Below are 14530 nucleotides of genomic sequence, written 5' to 3'. Positions count from 1 at the left end.
CCGCGGCATCGGCTAAATCTGTTGCATGCGGCAAAAACCGGACTGAACGCAAGCCCATGCGGCACAATTCGGCACTAATGTAAGTCTATGCAAAAAAAACCCGCAACCGGCGGCAGAAAAAACGGTTGCGGTTTTTCTGCAGAGCGCCGGATTGTGCCGCAGATCAAAAACCGGATGTGTAAAAGTAGCCTAATGCAAAGGATGCGGTTTTGTCGCCGCATCCGTTGCATAGGTTTTAGAGCTGGATTGGCCGCCTCTGCTAAAACCGGCTGTAGCAGTGCGGCACAATCCGGCGCTCTGCTGAAAAAACAAAACCGTTTTTTTTTTTGCCGCCGATTTCGTTTTTTCCAGCATTGACTTGCATTGGCGCCGCATTGTGCCGCATGGGCTTGCGTTCCGTCCGGTTTTTGACGCATGCGGCAGAGTTAGCTGATGTGGCAGCCGGATGGAACGTTCCCTGACACGTTTTTTGCTCTAGCAAAAAAAAAACGCACCACGCCGCATCCAGCCGCTGCGGCGCATTTTTCAATGCATGCCTATGGACGCCGGATGCGGCGCGATGCGGCAAAAAACGCATCTGGCTGCCGCATGCGGTTTCTTCCACTGCGCATGCTCAGTAGCGTGCCGCAACCGGAAAAAACAGACGGGCCGCATGTAAAAACTTATGCAAAGGATGCGGTGTTTTCGCCGCATCCCTTGCATAGGTTTCACAGCCGGATTGAGCCGCACTGCTAACACCGGATGTGTGAAAGCAGCCTAACACATTATTTTATTTCCAACATTTACTAACAGATCATTTAAATGGCAACATCAGAACATGGAGGTCATACGATGCTGTCTAAACTGAGCAAACCAACAACCGGTGCCTTCCGCTGTCTGCTCAGCACAGTGTCATCCAGCATAATCCTGCAGGGCGGCGCTGTAGAGCCTCAATCTCGGTTCTAGAAGTCTCATCTTGGGATCTTTGGGCGTCCCAGCAGTTGAACCCCCTATTACAGTAGTATAGCAACATGACAACATTTGGCACCATGCTTACAGACGCTGCTCTTCCACCCTCAGCAAGGAAGGGACCTTGTTGCTATATGTCACGGCGTCCTTCTCTGATATCACACAATCAGCAGAGCAAGAAATGATTGAACCATCCAAAGAATATTTATTCCAAGCAAAATCAGAAGATGCATAATATAATCCACCACACAGAGGGTAAAATAGTCCAGTAATAGCATAAATGTCCAGGGGATCAGTTACAATCCTCCAACAGTCCTTCTCCAGAGAAATCAGGGTTTCTCACAGTCTATCTGGTTCTGCCTGTAGCTTCAGCTTTTCCCCCAGAGGATCAATCCTTCTCTCTTGTCCTTCCCAGCCTGACTGACCCAGAATGACTAATCCCCCAGGTAAGCAGAGAGTTTAGGTGGATCCCAGGCCCCCCTCCTCCAGACTTAAGGTCCAGTCACACTAAGCAACTTACCAGCGATCCCAACAATGATAGGGATCGCTGGTAAGTTGCTAGGAGGTTGCTGGTGAGATGTCACACTGCGACGCTCCAGCGATCCCACCAGCAACCTGACCTGGCAGGGATCGCTGGAGCGTGGCTACACGAGTTGCTGGTGAGCTCACCAGCAACCAGTGACCAGCCCCCAGCGCCGCGTGGAAGATGCTGCGCTTGGTAACTAAGGTAAATATCGGGTAACCAACCCGATATTTACCTTGGTTACCAGCGCACGCAGCTACACGTGCAGAGAGCAGGGAGCAGCGCACACTGAGCGCTGGCTCCCTGCTCTCCTAGTTACAGCACACATCGGGTTAATTACCCGATGTGTGCTGCAGCTAAATGTGCACAGAGCAGGGAGCAGCGCACACTGCTTAGCGCTGGCTCCTTGCTCTCCTAGCTACAGCACACATCGGGTTAATTAACCCGATGTCTCCTGCAGCTACATGTGCACAGAGCAGGAGCCGGCACTGACAGTGAGAGCGGAGGAGGCTGGTAACAAAGGTAAATATCGGGTAACCAAGGACAGGGCTTCTTGGTTACCCGATATTTACATTGGTTACCAGCCTCCACAGAAGCCGGCTCCTGCTGCCTGCACATTTAGTTGTTGCTGTCTCGCTGTCACACACAGCGATCTGTGCTTCACAGCGGGACAGCAACAACTAAAAAATGGCCCAGGACATTCAGCAACAACCAACGACCTCACAGCAGGGGCCAGGTTGTTGCTGGATGTCACACACAGCGACATCACTAGCAACGTCACAAAAGTTGTTCGTTAGCAGCGATGTTGCTAGCGATGTTGCTTAGTGTGACGGGGCCTTTAGGGATAGAAACACTACAGGGGGTGATTACCTACAGACAATACAATGTACACATAAGCAATACAGAGAATAGACAGTGAACCACGCCTAAAATATGAACCTACACAACATGATACACAACCCCCCATATTCCACCATCACACTATACCCTACAGATCCGCTGGAAGTTGCATTTTGGTGTTGGAGACTGATAGCCATATTAAAGGGTTATATTGGCATGGTTGTTATTGGGCTACTTTCTCACCTAGAAGCAGAGACAACTGGGTGGAAGAGTGGTGATAAATGTTTCTGTCAGCTGCAGGGAACCTGGGAAGATGGAGGAGGAACCTGGGAAAGATGGCCGGAGAACATGGGAAAATGGACAGGGAACCTGGGAAGATGGACGGCGAACATAGGAAAATGGACAGGCAACCTGGGAAGATGGACAGAGAACATGGGAAGATGGACGGGGAACCTGGGAAGATGGACAGAGAACATGGGAAAACATGGGAACATGGGAAGATGGATGGAAAACCTGGGGAGATAGATGGAGAACCTAGGAAGATTGACGGTGAACCTGGGAATATGGATGGCGAACATGGGAAAATGGACAGGCAACCTGGGAAGATGGACAGAGAACATGGGAAGATGGACAGAGAACATGGGAAAATGGACAGGCAACCTGGGAAGATGGACAGAGAACATGGGAAGATGGACGGGCAACCTGGGAAGATGGACAGAGAACATGGGAAAACATGGGAACATGGGAAGATGGATGGAAAACCTGGGGAGATAGATGGAGAACCTAGGAAGATTGACGGTGAACCTGGGAATATGGATGGCGAACATGGGAAAATGGACAGGCAACCTGGGAAGATGGACAGAGAACATGGGAAGATGGACAGAGAACATGGGAAAATGGACAGGCAACCTGGGAAGATGGACAGAGAACATGGGAAGATGGACGGGCAACCTGGGAAGATGGACAGAGAACATGGGAAAACATGGGAACATGGGAAGATGGATGGAAAACCTGGGGAGATGGATGGAGAACCTAGGAAGATTGACGGGGAACCTGGGAATATGGATGGCGAACATGAAAAAATGGACAGGCAACCTGGGAAGATGGACAGAGAACATGGGAAAGATGGACGGAGAACATGGGAAAATGGACAGGCAACCTGGGAAGATGGACAGAGAACATGGGAAAACATGGAAAGATGGATGGAAAACCTGGGGAGATGGATGGAGAACCTAGGAAGATTGACGAGGAACCTGGGAAGATGGATGGAAAACCTGTGAAAATCTTCAGAGGGTCATGCAAACCTCCATGTCATGTCAACAATACCCTGACATTTATCAGGAAGAAATCTTCATGGAAACTGTCAAACCTTTCACTAATGCAGTGGGTTTTGGCTACCTAATTTGTGCAGAACAATGTATGACTGCATGTGGCCAGAATGTATAGGATGTTCCTGGATGATGAAGACCTCAGTGTCAATGACTGGCCCTCACTTTCTCAAAACCTGATTCCAATAGAGACTTTATATATCTGTGCTTCTGACATCCCTGGTGTCCTGATCGAGGTCTGGGCCACCATCTACGTCTCATCGGTAGCATGCCCAGTTGTCACCGAAGTGCAAACAGTCACATGGGGAATAATACTCAATGTGGAGTCATATTTTTTACATTTTCTATTGATTTTACTAATCCCTTAGGGGACTTTATCACTGCACAGCCCGATCACTTCTGATCAGGAGAAGTGCTGTGTTCCTGTGAGTGTAGGAGCTTTGTCGGCTCTCACAGGAAGTGATTCATTATAGTGCCAGGGGTCTTTGTCGCGGGCGGGGAGGAGGCCGCCGCCGATGCGCTCTCGCTGGCGCTCGGGTCCGGCGTTGCTGCAGCCTGCTACTTGCTGCTCGCTGCTCAGTGGCTCAAGCGGTGGGCCGGATCCGGGGACTCGAGTGGCGCTCCTCGCCCGTGAGTGAAAGGGGATGGTTTTTGGGATTTGGGAAGTCGGTCCGTGACGCCACACACGGTTGTGGTGAGGTTGGGACACCACCGCTGCTCTGGACGGGGATCCCGGGAGCGATGACAGGGAGCAGCCGAGACGTTTCTCTCCCCTCCGTGGGTAGGGGGTTTTGGGTGGTCCCGGGGCCCGGTGAGGTGACTGGAATGTGGACGGCAGGGTTTGGTGAGGTGCAGGGTCGCGGGGGCAGCGCGGTGCCAGACGGCATGGTGGTACTCACTCAGCCAATAACGTACACGGAGTCTCTGGTAAAACAAACGGCTGGATGGATGGGTCCCGCAGCCGGTTGCGGTGGTCACTCCCGGTAGGTTGGCGGTGACTGCCTTTCCCTGCACCTGTAGTGTGTTTTCGGCCCCGATGGCTTCCCACCGGTGACCCGCTCCCCAGCGTGGATAGATGCCGAAGGAGCCCCTTTTGCCCGCAGGCTCTGGCCCTGGGAATTGTAGCCTTGGCGGTGACTGTATTTCCCTTCACGGTTGAGCGGTTGCCTTCAATCGGGTCTTTGCTGCTGGGAAACTGCAGAGGTTCCCGTCGCTAACGGATTTGACCGGTTTTACGGCGACTCCAAGCCTGGTCGGGGTCCGTAGGCCCTGCCGGATGGTGCTGGCTTCTCTTCGCTCCCCGGTTCGGTACCGGCGGGCCACCGCCCGTCCCCGGTCCTACGGTTCCGCGTCGATCGGCCCCTCCTGCAGACGGTCACCACCGTCTGCCAACCTTGCTCTTAGGTGCCCGGGCCACGTACCCGGACACGGTCAGACTGCTCTTCTACTACTACTTCTTACTCCTTCCACTTCACTCTCTCTCGCTGTTCTCTAACTTTTTTCCTAACTGTCCTGACTTTCCCGCCTCCAGGACTGTGGGTGGGGCCATCCGCCTGGCTCCACCCCACCTGGTGTGGACATCAGCCCCTGGAGGGAGGCAACAAGGATTTTGTGTGTGTGTGACTGATGTGCCTAACCGGGGTGTGGGGTGTGTTGTTGCAGTACCTGTGACGTCCTGGCTTGTCCAGGGCGCCACATCTTCAGCTGAACCAACACTGTCATGGTGACATATTGGTGCCCTGTGATCGCATCACGAGGCTGGCGATGGCGGTGGCGAACAGTGTGATCCCAACGCTTTAAAGTGTGCTGTCAGTGTTTGCCAGCTGTCAGTCTCTGATCCAACCGCGCCTGTTAGCAGCACATGTCTGACATGTGCGGGGATTATTGTGGGCTTGCCGCCGGAGCACACGGTCATCAGGGGGAAACGACCAATGACGTAATTGTACATCATTGGTTGTGAAGGGGTTAAAGGTGACCTAACAATTAAATCTAAAATCCCTTAACTATGCATGTAAAATAGAAGATGTTACCCACCTGTCCTGGGTATCCCCAGCTCCGCTTCCTTCCCCTGGGTCTGCTGCCCTCTGTTGTGCTCCACGTCAGGTTGATGACATTATTTGCCCCAGGTCTATTTAAGAGCCACTAAGATACAAACCTGCAGTTAGGGCTTAAGACTCAAGACTTCAATATTTGGTGAGCGCCACCATCTGTGCACAGTGTGCTTCAACATGCAAACCCTCTGTGACCTTGCATATGTGCCGCCCCTGTACCAGCAGCCTCGCTGCTCGGATACAGATCCGTGGTGACTCGAGGATCTCCGGACCCGGGGGTCGTGCGGCCACTCAAATGAAGGGGGTATTTACAGGGAGAATTATAGAGTTTGTGATGCCACCCGTGGTATGTGGTAATGTGGATGTCACAAACCACCGGGGGGGTCACTCAGAAATCCCCCGCGCTGGCTACCAGTACGTCACAATCGGGGGGTAGCAAGGGGGCGTCCCCCTCCTTTATACCTCCCGACCGACAGACAGAGCACGTGACGCGCTCTCTAGCGCCCCTCTTATAGTCAGGCCAATTATGGAATTGCCCGACAATAAGAAAGGAGGCCGCTATACTACTTATGCCGATTATTGAAGGGTCCCCGGTGAGAGTAAGGTATATATTCCCCCGACCTCCGCGGGCGGAATATATAATATCTTCCCGAATCTCACTGGCCTCCCCACAATAATCCTTGGCACAACTCGCTGCCACCAACCGATTTACGGTAACTATTAGCCGAACACACAGACGTGGGATTCAAGATCGAGATAACAGAACAGCCCAAGATTAATTATATAATTTAATCGCCTAAAGCACACTAGAAACTACAATATATACAATAGGGAATCTACAGAATATACAGTTATGTCAGAGTACAGTTACAGATAAAGCATGGTTTACAACAGGTATGCAATTCAATCAGTTACCTTGTGCGTCTGGCCACAGGGGGGCGCTGTAGACCAGGTTTCCAGGAACTCTCTCACAGGTCTGTCCCAACCAGGCCCCCGAGCAGAAGAACGCTGGAAAATGGCCGAAGTAGGGTTATCAACCTGGGCAAATCCAGGTCTCCTCCTACCTTAGTGACCTCACAGGGAAGCACTGCCACTCCCCCTGCATGGATCAGAATTATCCAGAAAAGGGGATTTTGGCCATAACTTTGCCTGGGAGCGTCGTAGGCGGACGCCAATGCTCTCATTGTGACAGTTATGAATTTAGCTGCAGAACGAGGGGACTCATGACCTGTCTACGAGTTCCCATATGGCTGATATCACGTTTGGTGTGTTTCCCAATGTCCTACTTCCATAAAAAGGGTGTGCCAGCATCGTCCACATGCGGAGACACCATTGTTATGGTTGCCATATTTATCGGAGATATGGCTTGCGAGATATGAACCATTTTTTACTGGAGTCGTTCTGTCTGGCTATTTCCATAGCCTTGCTAACTAGCTAGCAGCTCCTACTACAGGGTGACGGCAGGGAGTCATCCTGTATCCATTGTCCTAAAGCCACCTAATTTCCATATCACAGGACATGGCCATGGATTTGTTGCTAAACCAGTTGTGTGAAGGGAAGGGGGTAGTGACACCAGGAGAGGGCTTCCTGACATGACTTGAATGTCATGATTTATCGTCATATCTCCGGATTTACCTCACACCTCCCCCCTTTTGAGGGCGCTAGGGGGCAGCACACTCCGGTGTTCCCCCGTGCGCCCGTCCGCGACCTCTCCTTGTCGGGACAGCCCGTCTGCGTTACCGTGGTCACGGCCCCTTTTGTGGCGAATGGTGAAGTTGTATTGCTGGAGCGCAAGGCTCCATCGCAACAATCGCCCATTCGTCCCAGAGACGGTGTGCAACCAGCTGAGGGGATTGTGGTCCGTCTCCACGATGAAGTGGCGCCCGTATAGATAGGGTTGCAGACGCTGCAGGGCCCACACTATGGCCAGGCACTCCTTCTCCATCGTGGAATAGGCAACTTCCCTTGGTAACAGCTTCCTGCTCAGGTACAAGACTGGGTGCTCTTGGCTCGCAGAGTCCACCTGGCTGAGCACCGCACCGAGGCCGAAGTCACTGGCGTCGGTCTGTACTACAAACGGCCGCGTGAAGTCGGCTGCCTGTAGCACGGGCGGGCTGGACAGGGCGTCCTTTAGGGCCCGGAAGGCTGTCTCGCAGTCCATTGTCCAATCGACTGCAGAGGGCAGCTTCTTCTTGGTGAGGTCCGTCAAGGGCTTTGCCAGGCTACTATAGCATGGAACAAACCTCCTATAGTACCCAGCGGTCCCCAAGAAGGACATCACCTGCTTCTTGGTCCTGGGGGTGGGCCAGGATGCGATGGCCTCCACTTTCTCAGGCTCGGGCTTCAGCGTTCCCCCACCTACCCGGTGACCGAGGTACTGGACCTCGCTCATGGCCAGCTGACACTTTCCCGGCTTGATGGTCAAACCTGCCCGGTGGATCCGCCTGAGCACCTGTGCTAGATGCTCTAGGTGATCTTCCCAGGTGGGACTGAAGACGGCAATGTCATCCAGGTACGCGGCCGCGTACCCTTCAAGTCCCTTGAGCAGGGTGTTGACCATCCGCTGGAAAGTGGCAGGGGCATTCCTCATCCCGAATGGCATCACCGTGGACTCGTACAGTCCAAATGGGGTAATAAAGGCAGAGCGTTCCCTGGCCTTGCGAGTCAGGGGGATCTGCCAATATCCCCGGCTCAGATCCATGATGGTCAGGTACTGAGCCCCGGCCAACTGATCGAGCAGGTCATCGATGCGTGGCATTGGGTACGCATCGGCGACCGTGACAGCATTGAGCCCCCTGTAGTCCACGCAGAACCGAGTGGTTCGGTCCTTCTTAGGGACGAGGACTACAGGCGAGGCCCAAGCGCTGTTGGATGCCTGGATCACCCCCAGCTCCAGCATCTCGTCAATCTCCTGGCGCATGTGTTGCTGCACCTCCAGGGAGACCCGATATGCTGAACGCCGGATCGGGGGATGATCCCCAGTGTCCACGTGATGGACAGCCAAGTCAGTCCTTCCGGGCTGGTTGGTAAACAACCCCCGGAAGGGGTGTAGGGTGGCCCACAGCTGGGACCGTTGGTCCTCCAAGAGCTGGTGGCCAACCTCCACATCCTCAATGGATCCGCCTGCCCTAACCTGGGCTAGCATATCCAAGAGGGTTTCCGCTTCTCCCTCCTCGGGCAGGTTGCACACGGGGAGCGCACATGCCTCCCGCTCATGATGTGCCTTCATCATGTTCACATGGAAGGGCTTCCGCCTTCCACGGGCAGGGTCCAGGGTGACCAGGTACGTCACAGGGTTGAGCTGCTGGTACACGAGGTATGGGCCTTCCCAGGCTGCCTGAAGCTTGTCCTGTGGTACGGGGACCAGTACCCACACCTCTTGACCCACTTGGTAGGTCCTCTCACAAGCGTTCTGGTCGTACCAACGCTTCTGATCGGCCTGGGCTTGAGCCATATTGTCGTGTACCAGTTGCGTCAAGGCCTGCATTTTGTCCCGGAAGCGCATGACATACTCGATAACCGACACTCCAGGGGTGGCCAAATCCCCTTCCCAAGCCTCTTTCACCAGAGCCAGGGGGCCCCGCACACGTCGCCCGTACAGGAGCTCAAACGGTGAGAATCCTGTTGAGGCCTGTGGAACCTCCCGGTAAGCAAATAACAGGTGTGGGAGATACCGCTCCCAGTCACGCCCATGGGAGTCGACCAACATCTTAAGCATCTGCTTTAAGGTGCCATTGAACCGCTCGCACAGGCCATTAGTCTGTGGATGGTACGGGCTGGCCACCAGATGTCGCACCTGGACTTGCTTACAGAGGGTCTCCATCAGCTGGGACATGAATTGGGTCCCCCGGTCAGTGAGCATTTCCTGGGGAAAACCCACTCGGGAGAAAATCTCCAGCAATGCGGTGGCCACCTTGTCAGCCCGAATGGACGACAAGGCCACTGCTTCTGGGTACCGGGTGGCATAGTCCACTACCGTCAGTATGAAGCGTTTCCCGGAGCTGCTGGGGATGGCCAGCGGGCCGACCAGATCCACAGCCACCCTCCTGAAAGGCTCATCGATGATTGGCAGAGATACTAGTGGGGCTTTGGGGTGTGGCCCCGCCTTCCCCACTCTCTGACAGGTTTCACACGAACGGCAGTAGGCAGCCACATCGGCCCCCATTTTTGGCCAGTAGAAATGCTGGTTTAACCTGGCCTTGGTCTTAGCGATCCCTAGGTGTCCGGCCATCGGAATCTCATGTGCGATCCGCAACAACTCCGTCCGGAACGGATAGGGTACCACCAACTGTCGGTCCCTGGGCCACGCCTCCGGTGAACCCTGCTGGACCGTGGCCCGGTACAGCCGTCCTTGGTCCCAGACCACTCGCTCCGGGTCCGAGTCCGAGGGAGGCTGTGCCGCCTGCTCCTTTAGAGCTTTCAGGCTGTCGTCAGCTTCTAACGCTGCCTGAAACCCCTGACCAGATGTGGCCAGAATCGACGAGACTGTCACATCTTCGGTCAGTACCCCGGGACCTGTGTCCTGGCCTCCACCTGACTCGGCTGCCACTTGGTCAGAAGGGGAAGAGCTATCGGACCTCCGGGAGGCCCCTTGGCTTCCAGCACTCCCACTGCGGGTGACAGCGGCCACAGCCGCTGCGACCGTGGGTCGTGCCTGCTCCTCCTCCGTTCCTGACCAAGTCGCCGGTTCAGGCAGACCTACCTGGCTTCCTGACACCCCGGTTGTGGGGGAACCATGCACCGAGATCTTACCTGGGAGCACTTCCGCTCCTGGACCGGCCCCAATCTCACCTGCCTGTTCCCCTCCTGCAGCAACAGAACCCCGCTGTGAAATCTCTGGGGACCCCACATTTGCTGTGGTAGCCCCCACCCCACACACTGGTCCTCCCCCTGCAGCACCCTGCTCTCTGCTTATCCCTGCAGAGGGCAACAGATCCCAGCTCACAGGCTGGTTACTTGTAGAGGCATTGTCACACCTTTCTCTGACCCCCTCCCCTGTCACAGCTGCAGCTGAGTGTGTGTCTATGGTGTCTATGCAAGCAGAAATATCAGAGTTCACTCCCTCCTCCCTTACATCATTCATAGATAACACATTAACATTGTTAGGAGTCATGTCAATACTGGCTGAAGGTTCAGCCCTTGGTTGGGGCCCAAACTGGGAGGTTATCTGCCCCAAATCTGTCCCAAGTAGCACGTTTGCAGGGATCCGATCAGTTACCCCCACCTCCCTCACCCCTCGCCCTGCGCCCCAGTCCACATATATGTCAGCAACAGGCAGCGCCGGGTCAATGCCTCCAATCCCGGAGACAGCGAGGGTTTTTCCAGGGATCAAGTCTTGGGGGGACACCATCTCAGGCCGCACCAGAGTCACTTCCGAGGCGCTGTCTCGCAGTCCTATGGTCACAGACTGGCCGACGGTGACAGGTTGGAAGCTGTCCAGGGACCTACCACCACCCCCACCCACACAATACACCTTGGGCGGCCCTTGGGACGGGGACGGAGCCGGGGCCTTGGGACGCTGAGGGCACATGGCCTTGAAGTGTCCAGGTAGGTTGCACTGGTGGCACCGTCTTGGTTCCGCCACGGGCCTGGAGAGGGGAGTTGAGGGGGACACCCCCTGCAGTCTAGGGGCAGGTGGGGCAGTCGCAGAATTCATCTTACCCCCTCTCCAGGTGCTGCTGGTGGCCGCTCTCCTGGCCTCAGGGGCCCGGTTGTTGGTGTAGTCATCGGCAAGGGCAGCTGTAGCCGTGGATCCCTTTGGCTTCTGGTCTCGGATGAACTGGCGGAGATCCTCAGGGCAGTTCCACAAGAGTTGCTCCGTGATGAACAAGTCCAGGATCTCCGGTCCGGTGGAAAGCTGCAGGCCTTGGGTCCAGTGGTCGGCAGCTCGGGCAAGTGCCCGCCGGTGGTCAGCCCAGGAGTCCTTTGGTCCCTTCTGTAGGCTCCGGAACTTCTTGCGGTAGGACTCCGGGGTGAGGTTGTACTGTTGGATCAGGGCCCGCTTGATGGTGTCGTAGCCCTGATCTGCCTCAGCAGGCAAGTCCCCAAGGATATCCAGGGCCTTACCCCTTAAACGGGGGGTCAGGTATTTGGCCCACTGGTCCTTGTTCAGATGGTGCTGCAAGCAAGTCCGCTCAAAAGCAGTCAAGAAAGAGTCCAAGTCTCCATCCTTCTCCAGCACTGGGAAGTCCTCAACACGGACCTTTGGAAGTTTGGTGTCTTGAAGGTCACGTGTGGCTGATGAGGGCCGGAGCTGAGCTAGCTGCAGCTGGTAGTCACGCTCTGCCTGGCGCTCTTCACGCGCTGCCTGCCGCTCTGCCCTGCGCTCTGCCATGAGTATCTCGTAGGTATCCCGGTCTCCAGCCTGGAGAAGGGCCATAGCCATTTGAAGAAGGCTATCCGAGCCTCCCAGGCTCGGTGGAATGGCACGTGGTGATCTGCGGCCCGCTGCGGAGCCTGGTGCTTCACTGTCCATTGCAGAGCGGAGGGCTGGCATCTGGCTCGTTGAGGAACCTTGGGCGAGCTCCTCCTCATCTTGTCCAGCAGTCCCAGGTTGTGCGATGTCCTCTGCAGAGCTGTTCTCTGGCGTCGGGCTCCTGGAGGGCTCGTGGACAACCTCCTCATCGTCTCTGGCCTGAGCATCGGCCATTCCTTTGGCTTTGCTCCTGGTGCTATCAGCCATTGTTGCAGACTTTGGTCACTGACACAGAACTGACACCTGATGCCTCCACACACCTTACAGTATCTGCACTCTGACACTCTAGTGTTGAGCTGGTCTGAAGACCCCAGCAGCCACAGCTGCTGCAGGCAGTCTTTAGTGTCTGGGAGTATGGGTCTCACACTCACACACACTATTATCTCGATCCCACCGCTTGCCACCAATATGTCACAAACCACCGGGGGGGTCACTCAGAAATCCCCCGCGCTGGCTACCAGTACGTCACAATCGGGGGGTAGCAAGGGGGCGTCCCCCTCCTTTATACCTCCCGACCGACAGACAGAGCACGTGACGCGCTCTCTAGCGCCCCTCTTATAGTCAGGCCAATTATGGAATTGCCCGACAATAAGAAAGGAGGCCGCTATACTACTTATGCCGATTATTGAAGGGTCCCCGGTGAGAGTAAGGTATATATTCCCCCGACCTCCGCGGGCGGAATATATAATATCTTCCCGAATCTCACTGGCCTCCCCACAATAATCCTTGGCACAACTCGCTGCCACCAACCGATTTACGGTAACTATTAGCCGAACACACAGACGTGGGATTCAAGATCGAGATAACAGAACAGCCCAAGATTAATTATATAATTTAATCGCCTAAAGCACACTAGAAACTACAATATATACAATAGGGAATCTACAGAATATACAGTTATGTCAGAGTACAGTTACAGATAAAGCATGGTTTACAACAGGTATGCAATTCAATCAGTTACCTTGTGCGTCTGGCCACAGGGGGGCGCTGTAGACCAGGTTTCCAGGAACTCTCTCACAGGTCTGTCCCAACCAGGCCCCCGAGCAGAAGAACGCTGGAAAATGGCCGAAGTAGGGTTATCAACCTGGGCAAATCCAGGTCTCCTCCTACCTTAGTGACCTCACAGGGAAGCACTGCCACTCCCCCTGCATGGATCAGAATTATCCAGAAAAGGGGATTTTGGCCATAACTTTGCCTGGGAGCGTCGTAGGCGGACGCCAATGCTCTCATTGTGACAGTTATGAATTTAGCTGCAGAACGAGGGGACTCATGACCTGTCTACGAGTTCCCATATGGCTGATATCACGTTTGGTGTGTTTCCCAATGTCCTACTTCCATAAAAAGGGTGTGCCAGCATCGTCCACATGCGGAGACACCATTGTTATGGTTGCCATATTTATCGGAGATATGGCTTGCGAGATATGAACCATTTTTTACTGGAGTCGTTCTGTCTGGCTATTTCCATAGCCTTGCTAACTAGCTAGCAGCTCCTACTACAGGGTGACGGCAGGGAGTCATCCTGTATCCATTGTCCTAAAGCCACCTAATTTCCATATCACAGGACATGGCCATGGATTTGTTGCTAAACCAGTTGTGTGAAGGGAAGGGGGTAGTGACACCAGGAGAGGGCTTCCTGACATGACTTGAATGTCATGATTTATCGTCATATCTCCGGATTTACCTCACAGTGGAGTACCACCGCTGCAGTTGGGGAGTACCCGGGGATGATGGAATGGGGCAGCCAGGTGTTGTGACCCTCCACGGGTAGGGGGGATACCCCGGGACTTGGTGATGGTGTTCGGGGAGTGCCGTGGGGAGTGAAGGGGTCATTTGCATACTCACTCAGTCCATAAAGCTGACACCGACAACTGGATAAACCAAAGTTCTGTACACCGCTACGCTGAGAGGAGCTTAGTTTGGGTCCCATCCCCAATGGTGCTGCCTGGTGATCCGTGACCTGCCTCTTAGCACTAAGTTACTTCTCTGTTGGTCCCGGTAGTATGAAACTTGCCAGGTCCCGCTCCCCACTGTGGCTAAGTGTGGGAGCTTGCTGCACTTGCCAACGCTCGAGTCCGGCGCTGCTGCGGCTGCTGCGGCTGCTGCTGCTCGGTGGCTCGAGCGGTGGGCCGGATCCGGGGACTCGAGCGGCGCTCCTCGCCCGTGAGTGAAAAGGGTGGTTGGTTTGGGGGATTTAGTCCGTGACGCCATCCACGGGTTGTGGTGAAGATGGGCACCACCGCTGCTGGTGACCGGGATCCTGGGAGCGATGGTAGGGAGCAGCTGGGATGTTGTTTTCCCCCTCCGTGGTTAGGGGTCGGTGGTCCCGGGGCCCGGTGGTGTGACGGGGAGGCAGGGTAGGTGAGGT

General features: G+C 54.9%; 1 protein-coding gene across 1 annotated transcript in view; it reads left to right on the top strand.

Moving 5' to 3' along the window:
* Positions 1 to 3749: 3749 nt before the first annotated feature.
* Positions 3750 to 14530, top strand: part of RMDN3 (regulator of microtubule dynamics 3) — a 153052-nt gene continuing 142271 nt past the window's right edge. Inside the window, exons 1-2 of the mRNA XM_075329818.1 lie at positions 3750 to 3902; positions 4008 to 4081. Coding sequence (XP_075185933.1) covers positions 3750 to 3902; positions 4008 to 4081 — 227 coding nt within the window. The remainder of the gene's footprint in view (positions 3903 to 4007; positions 4082 to 14530) is intronic.

This window comes from Anomaloglossus baeobatrachus, chromosome 12 (genome assembly GCF_048569485.1).
Source record: "Anomaloglossus baeobatrachus isolate aAnoBae1 chromosome 12, aAnoBae1.hap1, whole genome shotgun sequence".
Lineage (NCBI taxonomy): Eukaryota > Metazoa > Chordata > Amphibia > Anura > Aromobatidae > Anomaloglossus > Anomaloglossus baeobatrachus.
The sequence above is the reverse complement of the archived record's forward strand: the minus strand, read 5'-3'. Positions and strand labels throughout refer to the sequence as shown.